The sequence below is a fragment of the Danio aesculapii genome, chromosome 20, assembly GCF_903798145.1.
Source record: "Danio aesculapii chromosome 20, fDanAes4.1, whole genome shotgun sequence".
Classification (NCBI taxonomy): Eukaryota; Metazoa; Chordata; class Actinopteri; order Cypriniformes; family Danionidae; genus Danio; species Danio aesculapii.
The window spans coordinates 9,994,981-10,010,211 of NC_079454.1; the positions used below are offsets into that span (position 1 = coordinate 9,994,981).

At 34.3% G+C, this 15,231-nt stretch overlaps 1 protein-coding gene across 1 annotated transcript; it reads left to right on the top strand.

Moving 5' to 3' along the window:
• Positions 1 to 664: 664 nt before the first annotated feature.
• Positions 665 to 4,331, top strand: LOC130213627 (uncharacterized protein C2orf81 homolog). The gene is made up of 2 exons (XM_056445371.1): positions 665 to 912; positions 3,925 to 4,331. Exons 1-2 carry the CDS (start codon positions 673 to 675, stop codon positions 4,111 to 4,113), a joined length of 429 nt encoding a protein of 142 aa, XP_056301346.1. The 5' UTR covers positions 665 to 672; the 3' UTR covers positions 4,114 to 4,331.
• Positions 4,332 to 15,231: the final 10,900 nt, after the last annotated feature.

The window sequence follows — 15,231 nt, forward strand, 5'->3', positions numbered from 1 at the left end:
AAAGAGTTGGTTCTTTTTTCTTAAAATATTGACCTTTTTGCAGTTATTTGCTTCATTTTCTATTTAATTATGAGGTTTAAATACTTTTTAAGTACTATTTTTTGCTGGATTAGCTTGTTGGATGGTCATCAACTACACTTTTTGATGTACCAAAAACATTTCCTAAAGATTTGGATGAAAAAAATATGATAATAATACTTTTTCTTTTTTTTTTTTTAATTGATTACATCATATATCATAAAAAATATGCTGGTTTAAAACTAGCCATATTGTTGTTTATTAGGCAAACACAACCTGTCCAGCACATTTAACTTTCCTCAGTCAGAAGCAACAGCCAAAAGAGTATGGTCTTATGCCTTCTTCTATGGTTATTTTCACAATTTATTATGGCATAGTAGTCAAAATAGGACAAATTAGCTCGTATATGGGATAAATTCTGGACATTTGTCAGTGGTCTTTTGAACCACCCGAACCAGCTACAGGTCTGTGAATGAATTGTGTTTCTGAGCAAATGATGATTGCTACAGTTAAAAATTACTGACTTAATTTCATGACATGTGGTGGAGTAAAAAGCATTGGGATGTAGTGAAGTAGCCTAAATTTTTCTTTCAAAAAAAAGAAAAAGAAAATGTATTTTAATTTGATTTCATGTTTATAGGAGAACAGAAGACCATGCGTCGCTCTGCTGCTAAATCACGGGCTGATAAAAGCCGCACTGATACAGCTGCAGTTAATGCTTCTCCTGTGGTCCAGCCTGTTGAGACGGTGGACATTGTCCCGGGACGCCTGACTCAGTCCAGCTGGGCTAGCATGATCGGCCAGGAGGAGGGCGAGGAGGTGGTGGCCGACATTATAGCAGAACTAGTGGAGGGAGTGATAGACAGATGCTATCAGCTGTATCTAAAAGAACAGGTGAGTGGAGAAGAAATGTTCATGTATCTGCTTGTATCTGCTTGTGAATTTCATTTGCTAGTTTCATTGTTTTTTCATTCAAAGGATAGGTTAAATGTTAAATATGGAGCTGTAGGGTCCTGAATTTTTAACTGCCAGGTATAGATTCTATGTGGAATTTCATAACAGTTCTCAGGGTCTGATATTATGGAGAGACTTAGCCATCATTACAATATTTAATATATTTAAGTATGAACAACACTTCAGCATTTATTAATCATAGTTCAATATTTACCAATGCATTATTAAAATCCAAATTCATGCTTGATATCATTAGTTAAGGCATGAACGAACCATAAACATGTACTGTTATTAACTAACATTAACAAAGATGAATAAATAATGTATGTAGTGTTCATTGTTTATGTTAGTAATTACATTAACTAATACAACCTTATTGTAAAGGGTTACCATTAAAATTTCTATCAGCATTTTGAATGAGCTTTTTAATTGTATTATATTTTGTTTTTGTTTTAGTAATAAACAAGTAAAACTAAAAGAGCAATACAATTTATTGTTTGACTAATTTTGCCTTGGCATCTAAATGAAATAATAGTTTACATCAGTTACATATTTTGAGTTGCAAATTATTCATCACTACTGCAATTTTATAAGCTGTCTTTCAATTGTGATTTTTCTGTCCCATGTTTTGTGTATTTCTATCTAATTTAGTTTTTTTTCATAGAATTGGGACTTCATTGCAACATTGTTTTACAGTTTTGACTTCATTTCTTGCAATTGTAATTTTAAAAGCAAAATTGCAACAGTTTTTAATCGCACACTTATGTTTTTCTTAGGCCTGGTTTGTACTCGACGCGTCCGCTAGTTCTCTTCAGTGCGCACGGCGAATGTGACATCATTGCTGTGTTTGTAGAGGTTTTCTTTGGGTGCACGCGACATGATTTCGGCTGGCGGAGCTCATGATTTTGTTTGAGAATCGATCGAACAGTTTGCGTGGCGCCGCCTTTGATTTGAGTTGAATATGAAACACTTTGAAGAGATTTTGTCTGAAACAGGTACGATTGTACAGACATCTTTATGATCCGTGATCATAGAGATAACCAGATGATCAATAATTCTTGGTTAGAAATTGCAACAGCCGTGGGAAAGGAGGAAAGGTTTTGTTAAAAAGTTTGCAAAAACCTGACGGATGAGTCCATGACAAAAGTGGAGACCCAGGTACACAATCACAGAAATATGTTTTTCCAACAGTCATAGGTTTTACACTGATTTATATATTACAATTTAGAATTTAAACAATTTAATATTTACAAAACTATAATTAAGGAACAAATTATTCTTTAATAACTGGAAAGGAATACTTGAACCTATCAGTTTACAATATACTGATGCCCTGTTTTTTAGGCTTTATTGGTGATAATGGTCAGGAATGTTAAACCATTATTGCCTTTTTAGCATAAGAAGAGGACATAAAATAGTCAGACAGTAATGTGGCAATTGTGGAGTGGGCTAAACCTTAAAAAAAAAAATTTTTTTACAAAGTGTACTTTTTTTTGTTTTGCTTTTATTCCTGCCATAATAAAAATCTATTTGAAGAGCAACCAATGTTCTGTAATATTTTAACAAACTTTAATAGGTAATACTGTCTGAGATATTAACAAAAGCAAGTGATGCATCAAAGTTTGATTAAAAAAAATCTTGAATGGTTATAAAAATCCTTATTATCATTATAATAAATTATAAACATAATAAAAATAATAGGTTTAAACATATTGAACGATATTAATAACATGACGTAGTTCCGGAAACTTTCTACTTCTCTGTTTATCTGTCTGACTTTACGGTCAGTTTCTTTTGACCGCCCCCTGTCGTTTTAAAGAATTTCACAACAGCGAATGTACCAAGTATAAAAGCCTTGCCTGTTTCATGAGGTGCGCGCGCAGTCAGCGGAGGTCCGCGATGTGGCGCCAGGCGAAAGTATAAATCCAGCTTTAGAATGGTGATTTTAGTTCTCATGAGTGCAATTCTTACAATTCCATCGTTTCCCTCACAATTATGAGTTTATAATTGCAACTCAAAATTATTCTTAAAAGTACAACATTATCAAATTGTAATGGGCTATATGCACAGCTAGTGTTTTTCAGCCAATGATGAACTTCCGGTGAAAGGTTTATGTGACTATTTTCAATTTCATAAGTTTCCTTTTAAAGCATCGATGTTGTAATGTAATTCAAATATAATCAAATAGACTTAAACATCCATTAAATATACTTAAACATCCATTTGGTTGTTAAAGTGTAAAAAGAGACAAAAGACCATTTAAACGCAGGCGCCATCATTAGCAGCAGACTAGCGCAGAAATTCTATTGAAAATACTGGGGTAAAATTAATTTCCATGTTTAAAGACATGGCATGGAAAAATATAATTTAATGCAGTGCTTCTTGTTTTGTCTGAGACCCATTTTATATTGTATCTCAGCCAGGTAGTTATGATCACTGTTTTTTAAAGAAATCAGATCTTAAATGCAGATATTTTGTATGGGATGACAATTAACCGGAAGTCCTGGGGCTGGCTGACTGAAATCTGTGTGCATACCCCATTATTAACTTATATGCTGTTTTGCAATTTTGCAGTTTACATCTTGTAATTTATCTTGTGAAATAAATGTCAAATAATTGTTTTTCATTTTTTAAAATTAAATTCCATGGCCAAAACAAGGTAGTTCTGTACCTTCGTCAATGGTATGGCCATTCGTAATTTCTGACAGCAATGAAAATGAACATGTTCTGTTATGTGTGTTATTTTGCTACTGTTTGATGAAAAAACAGCTTTTCAAAATTTTGAAATATGTTTTTATAATGAAATAATCCAACATTGGAGCCTTACTTTTTGTTCACATAAAAAGAAGTACAGTAATACAGATTTATTGTTCATGTAAATGAAAAGGTAACTTGCAACTGTAGTATTTTGAGTCATTCATTGAGCTCATGCACAAATTACCTGTCTTCCAGCTGACACCCTACTCTGTTTGGTGGGCTCGAAATAACCTGGTGGAGACAGTTGAATGTCTTCTCCTGAGAAGAGATGAAGGAGATGATCCCGAACATGAGCCCTTTTGGCAGGAGGACACAGAACCTCAGCCTTGTTCTATTGACTCTTGGGCTGAAGGCTGTGTGCCTTTGCTCCACACCACTAAGTAACTGCACAGCGCTCTATCACACGTGAGAAACCATTCAGTGTTGGTGTCTAGGAGTCCAGAGAAAATTTTATGACTTAAATTTTTTAGTACTCATCATTTTGGGTGACTTCAGCTCGGTTTTCATTACTGGTTTGCACAAAACTTGCAATATGTCCTAAATGTTGATGAAAGACTTTCAATTTCAGAGAGAAGCTGTTCTTTTGAAAAATCCTGCAAAAAAAACAAAACACCTGTGCACAACTGTTTTGTGAATTAATTATCATAATATATGTTTCTTGAGCAGCAAATTATCACATTATAATGATTTCTGAAAGATAATAAGACACTAAAGACTCTGCAGAAATGATTCATCACAGAAATAAACTACAGTTTAAATATATTTCAAGAGTTCCCACTTAGATATGCTTGGCGTATAAAGCAGGTTTGGCATGCTGTCCCGGGAGAGAACCCTGAGCTCGGAGATATTTGAGCCCAGGGATCCCACCCGGTCGATAAGCATATCAGGAGATCCAAGATCAGGTAGGTCTCGAGAGCTCCCTCTTTAGAAAAGGGAGGAAAAGGAGGAGATGGGGTGGAAGGGGGCATTCTTCCAAACGAAGATAAAACAGTAGGGAGAAAATGATCCATTTATAGTAAACTAGGATCACTCTGATTGGATTATTACTGATTACAGATGAGTGGCCAGACGTGCTCAATCATATCACGTGCTCCTCTCGAAATTGGTTTATGAAACTTCACTCAAGTTAAAACATTTGCATATCCCCAATTGTATAATATTTCACAATATTTGTGCTTTTACTGTATTTGGCATTTACTATTTACTGTATTCAGCCTTGTACCACCAAGCAATTTTGTGTTTAATAGATGTCTAATAAACATCTAATACATATAAACTCACTGGCCACTTTATTAGGTACACCTGTCCAACTGCTCGTTAACGCAAATTTCTAATCAGCCAATCACATGGCAGCAACTCAATGCATTTAGGCATGTAGACATGGTCAAGATGATCTGCTGAAGTTCAAAGCGCACATCAGAATGGGAAAGAAAGGTGGTTTAAGTGACTTTAAACATGGCATGTTTGTTTGTGCCAGACGGGCTGCTCTGAGTATTTCAGAAACTGCTGATCTACTGGGATTTTCATGCACAACCATCTCTAGGGTTCACAGAGAATGGTCTGAAAATGGTTCTGTGGGCGCTAATGCATTGTTGAGGCCAGAGGTCAGAGGAGAATGACAGAAAGACAAAAGTAACTCAAATAACCACTCGTTACAACCAAGGTATGCAGAAGAACACACAACAAGTCCAACCTTGAGGCGGATGGGCTACAGCAGCAGAAGACCACACCAGGTATCACTCTTGTTAGCTAAAAACAGGAAACTGAGGCTGCAATTCGCACAGGCTCACCAAAATTGGATAATGTTGGATTAATATTGTATTAATGGTCTCAGGCTGGTGGTGATGGTGTAATGGTGTGGGGAATATTTTCTTGGCCCACATTGGGCCTATTCGTACCAATTGAGCATCATGTCAACGCCACAGCCAACTGAGTATTGTTGCTGACCATGTCCATCCTTTTATGACCACAGTGTACCCCTCTTCTGATGGCTACTCCCAGCAGGATAACACACCATGTCATAAAGCGCAAATCATCTCACACTGGTTTCTTGAACATGACAATGAGTTCACTGTACTTAAATGGCCTTCACAGTCACCAGATCTTGATCCAATGAAACACCTTTGGGATGTGGTGGAACAGGAGATTTACATCATGGATGTGCAGCTGAAAAATCTGCAGCAACTGCTTGATGCTATCATGTCAATATGGACCAAAATCTCTGAGGAATATTTCCAGTACCTTGTTGAATCTATGCCGTGAAGGATTAAAACAGTTCTGAAGGCAAAAGGCGGTCCAACCTGGTACTAGTAAGGTGTACCTAATAAAGTGGCCGGTGATGCTTCTAAAAACAACAAAAATGTTAATAATGATTGCAAAGCTGGGTTTCCCCCTGGCCTTACAGTTTCCCTCACGCGCATCCGGTGTGTGACGGCCTTATGAGTCTTTCCAAGTTCTGGGTTTTGGCTGGAAGGGCATCTTTCATATGCTGGAATAGTTGGCGATTTATTCCGCTGTGGCGACCCTTGATAAATAAGGGACTAAGCCAAAGGAAAATGAATGAATATATAAGCAGACTTCAAAAGGTTATGGGTGTCTCAACAGAGCTATTGTACAGTACATTATCTTCAACCTCAAAATCCACAAAGTGAGGATACAAAATTATTCAAAACATCTGAAGAAAATCTCACATCATCAAACCTCATACATAGGCACATGAATTTATAGGAGCAAATCTCTGATTCTCTTGCACTGCCTGCCAAGTTTATCCTCAATTCACTTAAGAACTTAAGAAACAATTTCACTTGGGTCTCTCAGACACATCAAACACAGTTTAGGCCTGAGGTGAGGAAACATGGTGCCCAGGAGATCCAGAAAACCATGGACTAATGTTGTTGCCCTCAGGCCACAGGTGCTGACAGACCACAACCATCTGAACCATATCTGACATGAAAAAATTACTGAAAATGTAACTTAAATATTTACTAGAGGTAAAGAAATGAGGTCCTGCTTGAGCCAACTTTCTTTTCGGCATTGACTGACGTGACCTTTAAAAGCCTGGAATTCAAGTTCAAATATCCCTCTACGGGTTTAGAATTTTTAAACTTGTAAAGTAATATAGTTCAGTAATATCACAGAAGCAACCATGTCGATTTCCAAAGCATGATCTTGACTCCAAATATGATATTGATTTTATACAACAGTTCAGCGAGCCAGAAAGGTACCAAAAACATAGTGAAAACATTCTTCAGTAGTTCAATCGTAATGCTATGAAGCTACAAGAATAAATCTGTGCTTGCAAACAATTAAAATACATATAAATGACTTTATTCAACAGTCCAGAATTCATATTCATGAGAGCACGTTGTGCACTATGCATGTTGTGCTGCTGAAATTCAAGCTGGATGACTGTTACAACTGTTTCCAACAAAACGCGGACATTGGACCTAATTAAAAATGCTAGACTCTGCAGTTCTCATTTCATATCAGGTAAGTTCAAGCTATGCTGAATCATACACATTACTCATTTTTGATTGCAGCAATGATATTAGCAAAAACAGTTAAATATGGTTAATTAAACTGTGGACACTGAATGCCAAGAATGAAATGTAAAAGTGTAGGTTATCTGCCGTACAGGTGCAATTCACTGTCAGAATGCAGTTGTTTTGCTTGTTGATGATTACCCAGGCCTTTTTTTTGGGCTGGATGCTTGACCATTTTGTCTTATCCAATATCCATTGGGAGGGTGCTATCGCAAATGGACCTGTCAGACAAACGCCGCTCACTTAACATTAATTTTGCCGAATAACTGTGCCGAATTTTGCCGAATCACTGGGTGACAAGCTGTTATAATATGCTGAAAGCATTATGTTAATAATATATATAATATGTAATCAATATAACTTATTTCTAAGACATCTACAAACTCTGTACCACATCGGATGTCATTCCCTGGCTGTAAATGCTATTGCTCCTAGTTTTTCTTCTGCTACCTTGCTGCACACGCATCCTGAATGTTTACAAACATCTTAATTCCTCTACAAGTTAGAATGTTATAGTTTCTAGCCATATCAGCCTAGAAAATATAGACTTTTCATTTTACATTGGTCTTAGTACACAGTGTAACCTGTGAGGGTTTAAAAAAGAAAATTTACAGAAATCTTTTTTTTTTTAGCAAGATGCTAATGGTCTAGTCTGATTCAATGATTTGTGCTAAGCTAAGCTAAAAGTGCTCCCGCCAAACCCAGACATAAGCTGAATAGATTCATTCATTTTCTTTCAGCTTTGTCCCTTATTTATCTGTGGTCACTACAACGGAATGAACCGCCAACTTATCCAGCATATGTTTTACGCAGTGGATGCCCTTCCAGCCGCAACCCAGCACTGGGAAACACCAATACACTATGGCCAATTTAGTTCAATTCACTTATAACGCATGTCTTTGGACCGAGGGAAACCAGAGCACCTGAAGGAAACCCATGCTAACACGGGGAGAACATGCAATCTCCACACAGAAATGCCAACTGGTCCAACCAGCAACTTTCTTGCTGTGAGGCGACAGTCCTAACCACTGAGACACCCGATGAATAGCTTTTTTTTAAACAAATTTTGAATAGATTTTCAGAATAATGTGTTGAGTAACTGTTAAACTCTCTGGGAATTATACAATTTTACTATTTCAAAAATAGTGGATTGTTCCTTTAAATGAATCTGTCTTTTCATTTGAATGATTGATTTAATGAATTAGACATTAAGACAACAACTTGTCACTACCTCAAGCTTTTAGTCTCATCTTACCAGCAAAAAAATTGCTATCAAATTTTTAGAAAAATCTCAGAAGTATCAAGATACATACAGTTGAAGTCAGAATTATTAGCCCCCCTGAATTATTAACCCTTCTAATAACTGATTTCTTTTATCTTTGCCATGATGACAGTAAATATTTGACTAGATATTTTTCAAGACACTTCTATACAGTTTAAAGTGACATTTAAAGGCTTAACTAGGTTAATTAGGTTAACTAAACAGTTTAGGGTAATTAGGCAAGTTACTGTATAATGATGGTTTGTTCTGTAGACAGTCGAAAAAAAAATTAGCTTAAAGGGGCTAATAATTTTGACCTTAAAATGGTTCATAAAAAATTGTAAACTGCTTTTTTTCCAGCTGAAATAAAACAAATAACACTTTCTCCAGAAGAAAAATAAATATTATCATTATTAATATTAATATTATAAAAAAATATATATTATCAGACATTTCCTTGCACTGTTAAACATCATTTAGGAAATATATATATTTTTTTAAAAAAAGCAAAGGGGGGTTAATAATTCTGACTTCAACTGTATATGCTGTTTGATAAGCCTTCACTATAAAAAACATTTAAATGTTTATGTATTTCTATAATTACTATGGAGCCATACAAATTAAATGCATGATAAATGAAGTATTTGTTCTTTCATTTTAGCTAACCTGTGTCCATGATTCAATTAAATTAAACTGAGGAATGAATTAGTACAGCATGATCATACGTACTTTACCTAACACAACTGAGAGGGCATGGCTTCTAATTAAAATTAAATGAGTGATAAAAGGTGAGCTTAGATGATGAATAAAACATGGGCCAAATTAATCAGTATTGAAAATTAATTCTGGCATTTCAATATATATATTTTTTCAGTTGTGCTGGACTCTGCAGTTATTTGCATTGCTATAAATATACAGTTGAAGTCAGAATTATTAGCCCCCCTGAACTATTAACACCCCTGTTAATTTTTTCCCCAATTTCTGTTTAACAGTGGGAAGTGGGATTTTTTTCAACACATTTCTAAACAATAGTTTCAATAACTCATTTCTAATAACTGATTTATTTTATCTTTGACATAATGATAGTAAATAATATTTTACTAGATATTTTTCAAGACACTTATATACAGCTTAAAGTGACCTTTAAAGGCTTAACTAGATTAATTAGGTTAACTAGACAGGTTAGGGTAATTAGGCATTAGGCATTATTAGGGTAATTTTGACTTCAACTGTATATATATATATATATATATATATATATATATATATATATATATATATATATATATATATATATATATATATATATAATATCGATAATAAATAATATACTTATTATCGTTTTCTTATTTTATAATATATATACACAGAGAGTTGCCAAACATTTTTTTATATCTAAATATGTTAAATAAAACATTTATTTTAAAGTGCAATAATATTTTGCCATATCACATATTTATTTGTTTTTTATCTGACATTTTATGTAACTTCATAAAATAAATGCAGCTTGGTCAGCATATACATTTTTTTAAATCTCCATACATTAAAATTAAAAATCAATATTTCAACCAACCTTTTTTATGTTAGTGGATGAACACTTTCATATTTATGATGTTATTGGAAATAATTATGATGTAATTGGAAATAATTATCATTAATTATAACTTTAAAAAATATGTTATGATGTAGTTAGTATTAACATATTGTTCATTATTAGTTCATGTTAAGTTCACAAACAGAATCTTACTTTAAAGTCTTGATATTAAAATAACAAGCACACAAATCAAAATAAAGCAAGTGATAAGTTTCTTATTATCGTTTTCTTATGTTACCCCAACTGTTGCATTGGGAGTAAATGTTACATTCTAACATGTATAAATTCCAGTATTTTTAGATCTCACTCACTGTAAATATCGAATCTACTGATCCAGGACATCAATCTCACCTTCGTCCACATTTATTCACCAGTTTAGCCACAAGATGTCGCTGCAAAACCACAAACAACACAACACGTGAAAATACGAGGACACGAGTTTCAAACTGTCAGCTCTGAAACAACTCAATTACAACCCGTACATTAGTTTAGCAGTGAAAAAACAACCTCGAGATGATTAGCAGGATGATTATTTTACACCTCAGTGAATGACTGTGCTTGTAGATGCAGCTGTTGTCTTATAACATCAGTATGAGCTCCGCACGCTTATGAATATTCATGCACGGGAAGGCCTGAGGGGACTGAGTGTTCTTGGAAATGAAAACATCGGCGAGGAGAAACATAACCCTGCATTTCTTTTCTGTGATAAAATACATTCAATGAGATATGCTTATTGAAATTCGATCAGTCTTGAGTCTATATTATCAGTATATGCCTAAAAGGAAAGTTTCAGCCCAAAATTATCCAAACAAAAATTTGCATGAGTGACTCACAAACGCCAGTTCCACATCAGGGGGAAGGAGGAGATTTGTGAGTGAAAAATCCTAAAAGATTTTCATGTAGACTGTGATCTCAGCTTTGAGACTGTGATCTGCAGGCTGTCTTCCTAGCCCTTCGGCTGCCAAAAATAAGAATGAAGTACAAATGTAAAACGCTTTTATTCCTCCCGTGAGAGTAAAATTAGAGCCAGAGGGCCTATTAAGGCGAGTTTGCAAAAGACATCAACAAGGCCTCCTGCGGTTTTATTCAGTTCTTGAGGAATAAAAGAGAAGTTTCATAAAGTCTGAAGAGCAAGTGTCGAATGCTGATGACTATTTAAAGGTGTGCCTGCGTTCAGCCATACCTGCGTACCTGCCATTCCAGTCATTATGACCCGATTTTCTGCTCTCAGTTCTCGACGGTATCAAAATTGTTTGGAAATGGCTTTTTATGCACAGTGGGGAGTTTTTTTTTTAAAACTCTTTTCCATCTATAACCTCATCAAACTCTCAGACTTCTGAGTTTATGAACGGTTTTTAATCAGTTTCAGTTTTATTCTCTCTGCGGGAGCTTTTTGAGGCCATCAAAACGTTTTTAGATCACAGCTCAGCTTTGGATGTGTAAATGCCCTTGATAACAATCTCATTTTGATTTGATACGGGTCATGCGTCATTTATCTTTGCTTTTGGCTCAAATTTTGTTAAAGAAGTAGCCTTTTCGTGAGCCTGTGTGGATAAAAGCTAATATTAGGGGCTTGAGCAATGGAGGAGCTTTTTCATAGTTCTTAGAACTTTATTGAGTTCCTGACTTTTGGGAGGAATTAAATGAGACGCTTCATCTCTGTTATCACGAAACGAAACAATATTTTTTACTCTAAAAAAAGTGTCAGTAGTTGTTGACTTGAACTTTATGAATCTCCAAGGACCATGGTTTCAGCTAAAATATTTATTTTATGCTCCACTGAAGAAAAAAATGTCACCTTGTTTATTTTTTCCCCAATTTCTGTTTAACGGAGAGAAGATTTTTTTCAACATTTCTAAACATAATAGCTGTAATAACTCATCTCTAATAACTGATTTATTTTATCTTTGCCATGATGACAGTAAATAATATTTACTAGATATTTTTCAAGACACTTTTATACAGCTTAAAGTGAAATGTAAAGGCTTAACTAGGTTAATTAGGTTAACTAGGCAGGCTAGGGTAATTAGGCAAGTTATTGTATAACGATGGTTTGTTCTGTAGACTATCAAAAAATAAAAGCTTAAAGGTGCTAATAATTTTGACCTTAAAATGACTTTTAAAAAATTTAAAACTGCCTTTATTCTAGCCGAAATAAAACAAATAAGAATTTCTCCAGAAGAAAAAATATTATCAGACATACTGTGAAAATGTCCTTGCTCTTAAACATCATTTGGGAAATATTTAAAAAAGAAAATAAACTTCAAAGGGGGGCTAATAATTCTGACTTCAACTATATATATACATATACATATATATATATATATATACACACACACCTTTTCTTTTTGGCCTAAACACTTTATTAATCCAGGGTTGCCACAGCGGAATGAACCGCCAATTTATCCAGCACATGTTTTACGCAGCACATGCCCTTTCAGCCGCAACCCATCTCTGGGAAATATTATATATTTGATATACATATCAAAGTGTAATTTTAAATAACTATGGCCAGTAATTCAAATCTCATGGAGCCTCAAAGCCACAATATAAAAAAAATAACTGTCATGAAGGCTTTACTAAAGCAGAGTCCTCAGCCGTCAGCTGTCACTTCACAGCAAAAGGCGCTAATCCTGTCACACAATCCTGTGTTTTTGAGGTGGTTTACACTGGTCACTTCATTCATTTTATTCTGATCAGATATAAATCCGATCGCTCAGACAATTTCAGAAGGTGGTCTGGGACACATTTCAGATGAAACTGGACAGGTCAAATTATTTGTTTTTAGACAAAATTAATTTAAATAAAATAAATTATGACCTGGAGAAAATCTGTTTAGAGAAACACCTGTAGGAGTGCTTTTACAGCCAACGACGTAAAGTGCAAAATAAATAAATACATTTTTAAGCTTAAAACATGTATTTCTCATGCCATATTATATGAAAATGTTTGAATAATAATGTGTTTAAATATAAATCACCTATTAAATATTCTAGCATGTGGTGCTGTGATGAACAACCACTAATACAATCAGAATATATTTAAAAAGCACTCTAAAAGTTTAAATAATTGCTATCAATATTGTGCATATTGACCATCACAACATACTGCATTATTGAATTTCGCTATATGTCTACTTCTATGGGAAATCCCCATAAAATCAAAAAAGTAACCTGTAGTGTGTGTTTGGACTGACAAAATTTGCACAAGTCAGCAATTTGAAAAAACAGTCATTATTTTTGTTACTGTAAAAAGTATACACATGACTGCAGAAGACAAGTTAATGCAGCACTAAATAATTAATAAAATGTCACCAAATGTCCTAATCAAATACAAAATGTAAGGGAAAAAATGCAAAAAAAGGTCCACTATTAGAGAAAAAGACCCCCCCCCCCCCCTAACTAGGCTGGCTATAGGCCTGCTGTTGGTGTTTTTCGTTTATTTACAGTTATGACTCATGGGACCTTGATCTCAGCTCAGCATTTTGTTTTTACTTTAAGTTTTTTAACCTTTATTACTTAGGACAGTGAAAAGGGAGAAATGAATGCATGTGGAGCAGAGAGAGAGAGAGAGAAAGTATTGGCAAAAAAATCCCAATCTGGGAATCGAACTTAGCTCGCTACAAAGAACTTCAGTGCTATACAGTATGTCAACGCTCTAACCAGCTATTGGTGACGACTGCTCAGTTGATATTTGATGTTGAAAATTGAACTTTGCATTTTAACGGAATGAATTGTATTGACATTTTAGTAGTTTAAAACAATATATTATTAAAAAAATTCTATATAATTTTATAGAATTAAGCATATAAAATATCAAAAAGGCAGTTTATTACCATGTTTTAGTAGCATCGTTTATCATAACAATAAATAAATACATATATCACTTCAGTTTAAACTATTAAAAATGACAATAAAAGTCACTTTTTCAAACTTTTAACATCAAAAAGTAGTTGAAAGAAAGTTCAAGGTCTATAACCTTGAACTTCTTCTGCCGGTTTATGACCTTGAACTTCTTCTGCCGGTTTATGACCTTGAACTTCATTTGATGAAAAATGAAATCACAAAACAAATCACTCATGAAAAACAGTTGGATTTATGCATGTTTTCTTTTTTGATGAATAGACTTTCAAAGCAAGGGCAAGAAATGTCTCAGATTTGAATAAAGTTTATATCTTTATTTTCATTCTGAAGATGAATAAGCGTTTGCTGGGTTATACAGTAGCTATGTGAGGGTGAATAAATGATGACAAATGTTTCATTTTGTCATGAATAACACACACACACAAAGATACATTTGCTACGCTGTAAAACCCAACAGTCAACTTTATCAAATGAAATGAGTGTAGTAAACTCAAAATGTACTGAAAGTTAATTCTACTCATTTGAAAAGAGTTTTGAACTCAGTGTTGAAGGGAATGAGATAAAGTTAAACATCTCATCACTTCAACTTAAATGGAGCAAGTTCACAGTACTCACATAGATTAGTTTCCTAACTCAAATGATTTGTAGCAATCGATTTCCTTAAATGGTTTGAGTTGCCTTAACTTATTGGGTTTTACAGTACTCAGTTGGTTTGAGTTCTCTTCATTTATTGGGTTTTACTGTGTTCAAATTGCTTCATTTACTCAAATGGATTAAGTTCACAGTACTCATTAGGATTAGTTAGTGAACTTTCATGGTTTGTTGTTCATCGGTTTTGTCAAATGGTTTGAGTTACCTTAACTTTTTGGGTTTTACAGTGTGTTTGTTCAAACTACATCTTAAAAATGAGCTAAAACAAGAATTGTGTTGTTTAAGCTCATTTTAAACAAGACTTTGAATAAGGAGCAAAACATATTCAAAGTACTTACTTAAAATGAGCTCAAACAACACAATTCTTGTTTTTTTCGGTACAACTTATTGTTTTATGTTCAGTCAACTTAAATTTGTAAAAACAATTACTTTAACTTAATTGATTTGTGTTGGGACAAGATGAATGAATTGTGTGCAACGCAGCATTTTTACAGTGTAACCCTTTAAAGAAAAGAGGACAACCAAGTGCCACATGAGACCAATGGTCCATCCCAGCTTGAATCATCATCGTCAACACTTGTCCAGCTGGAT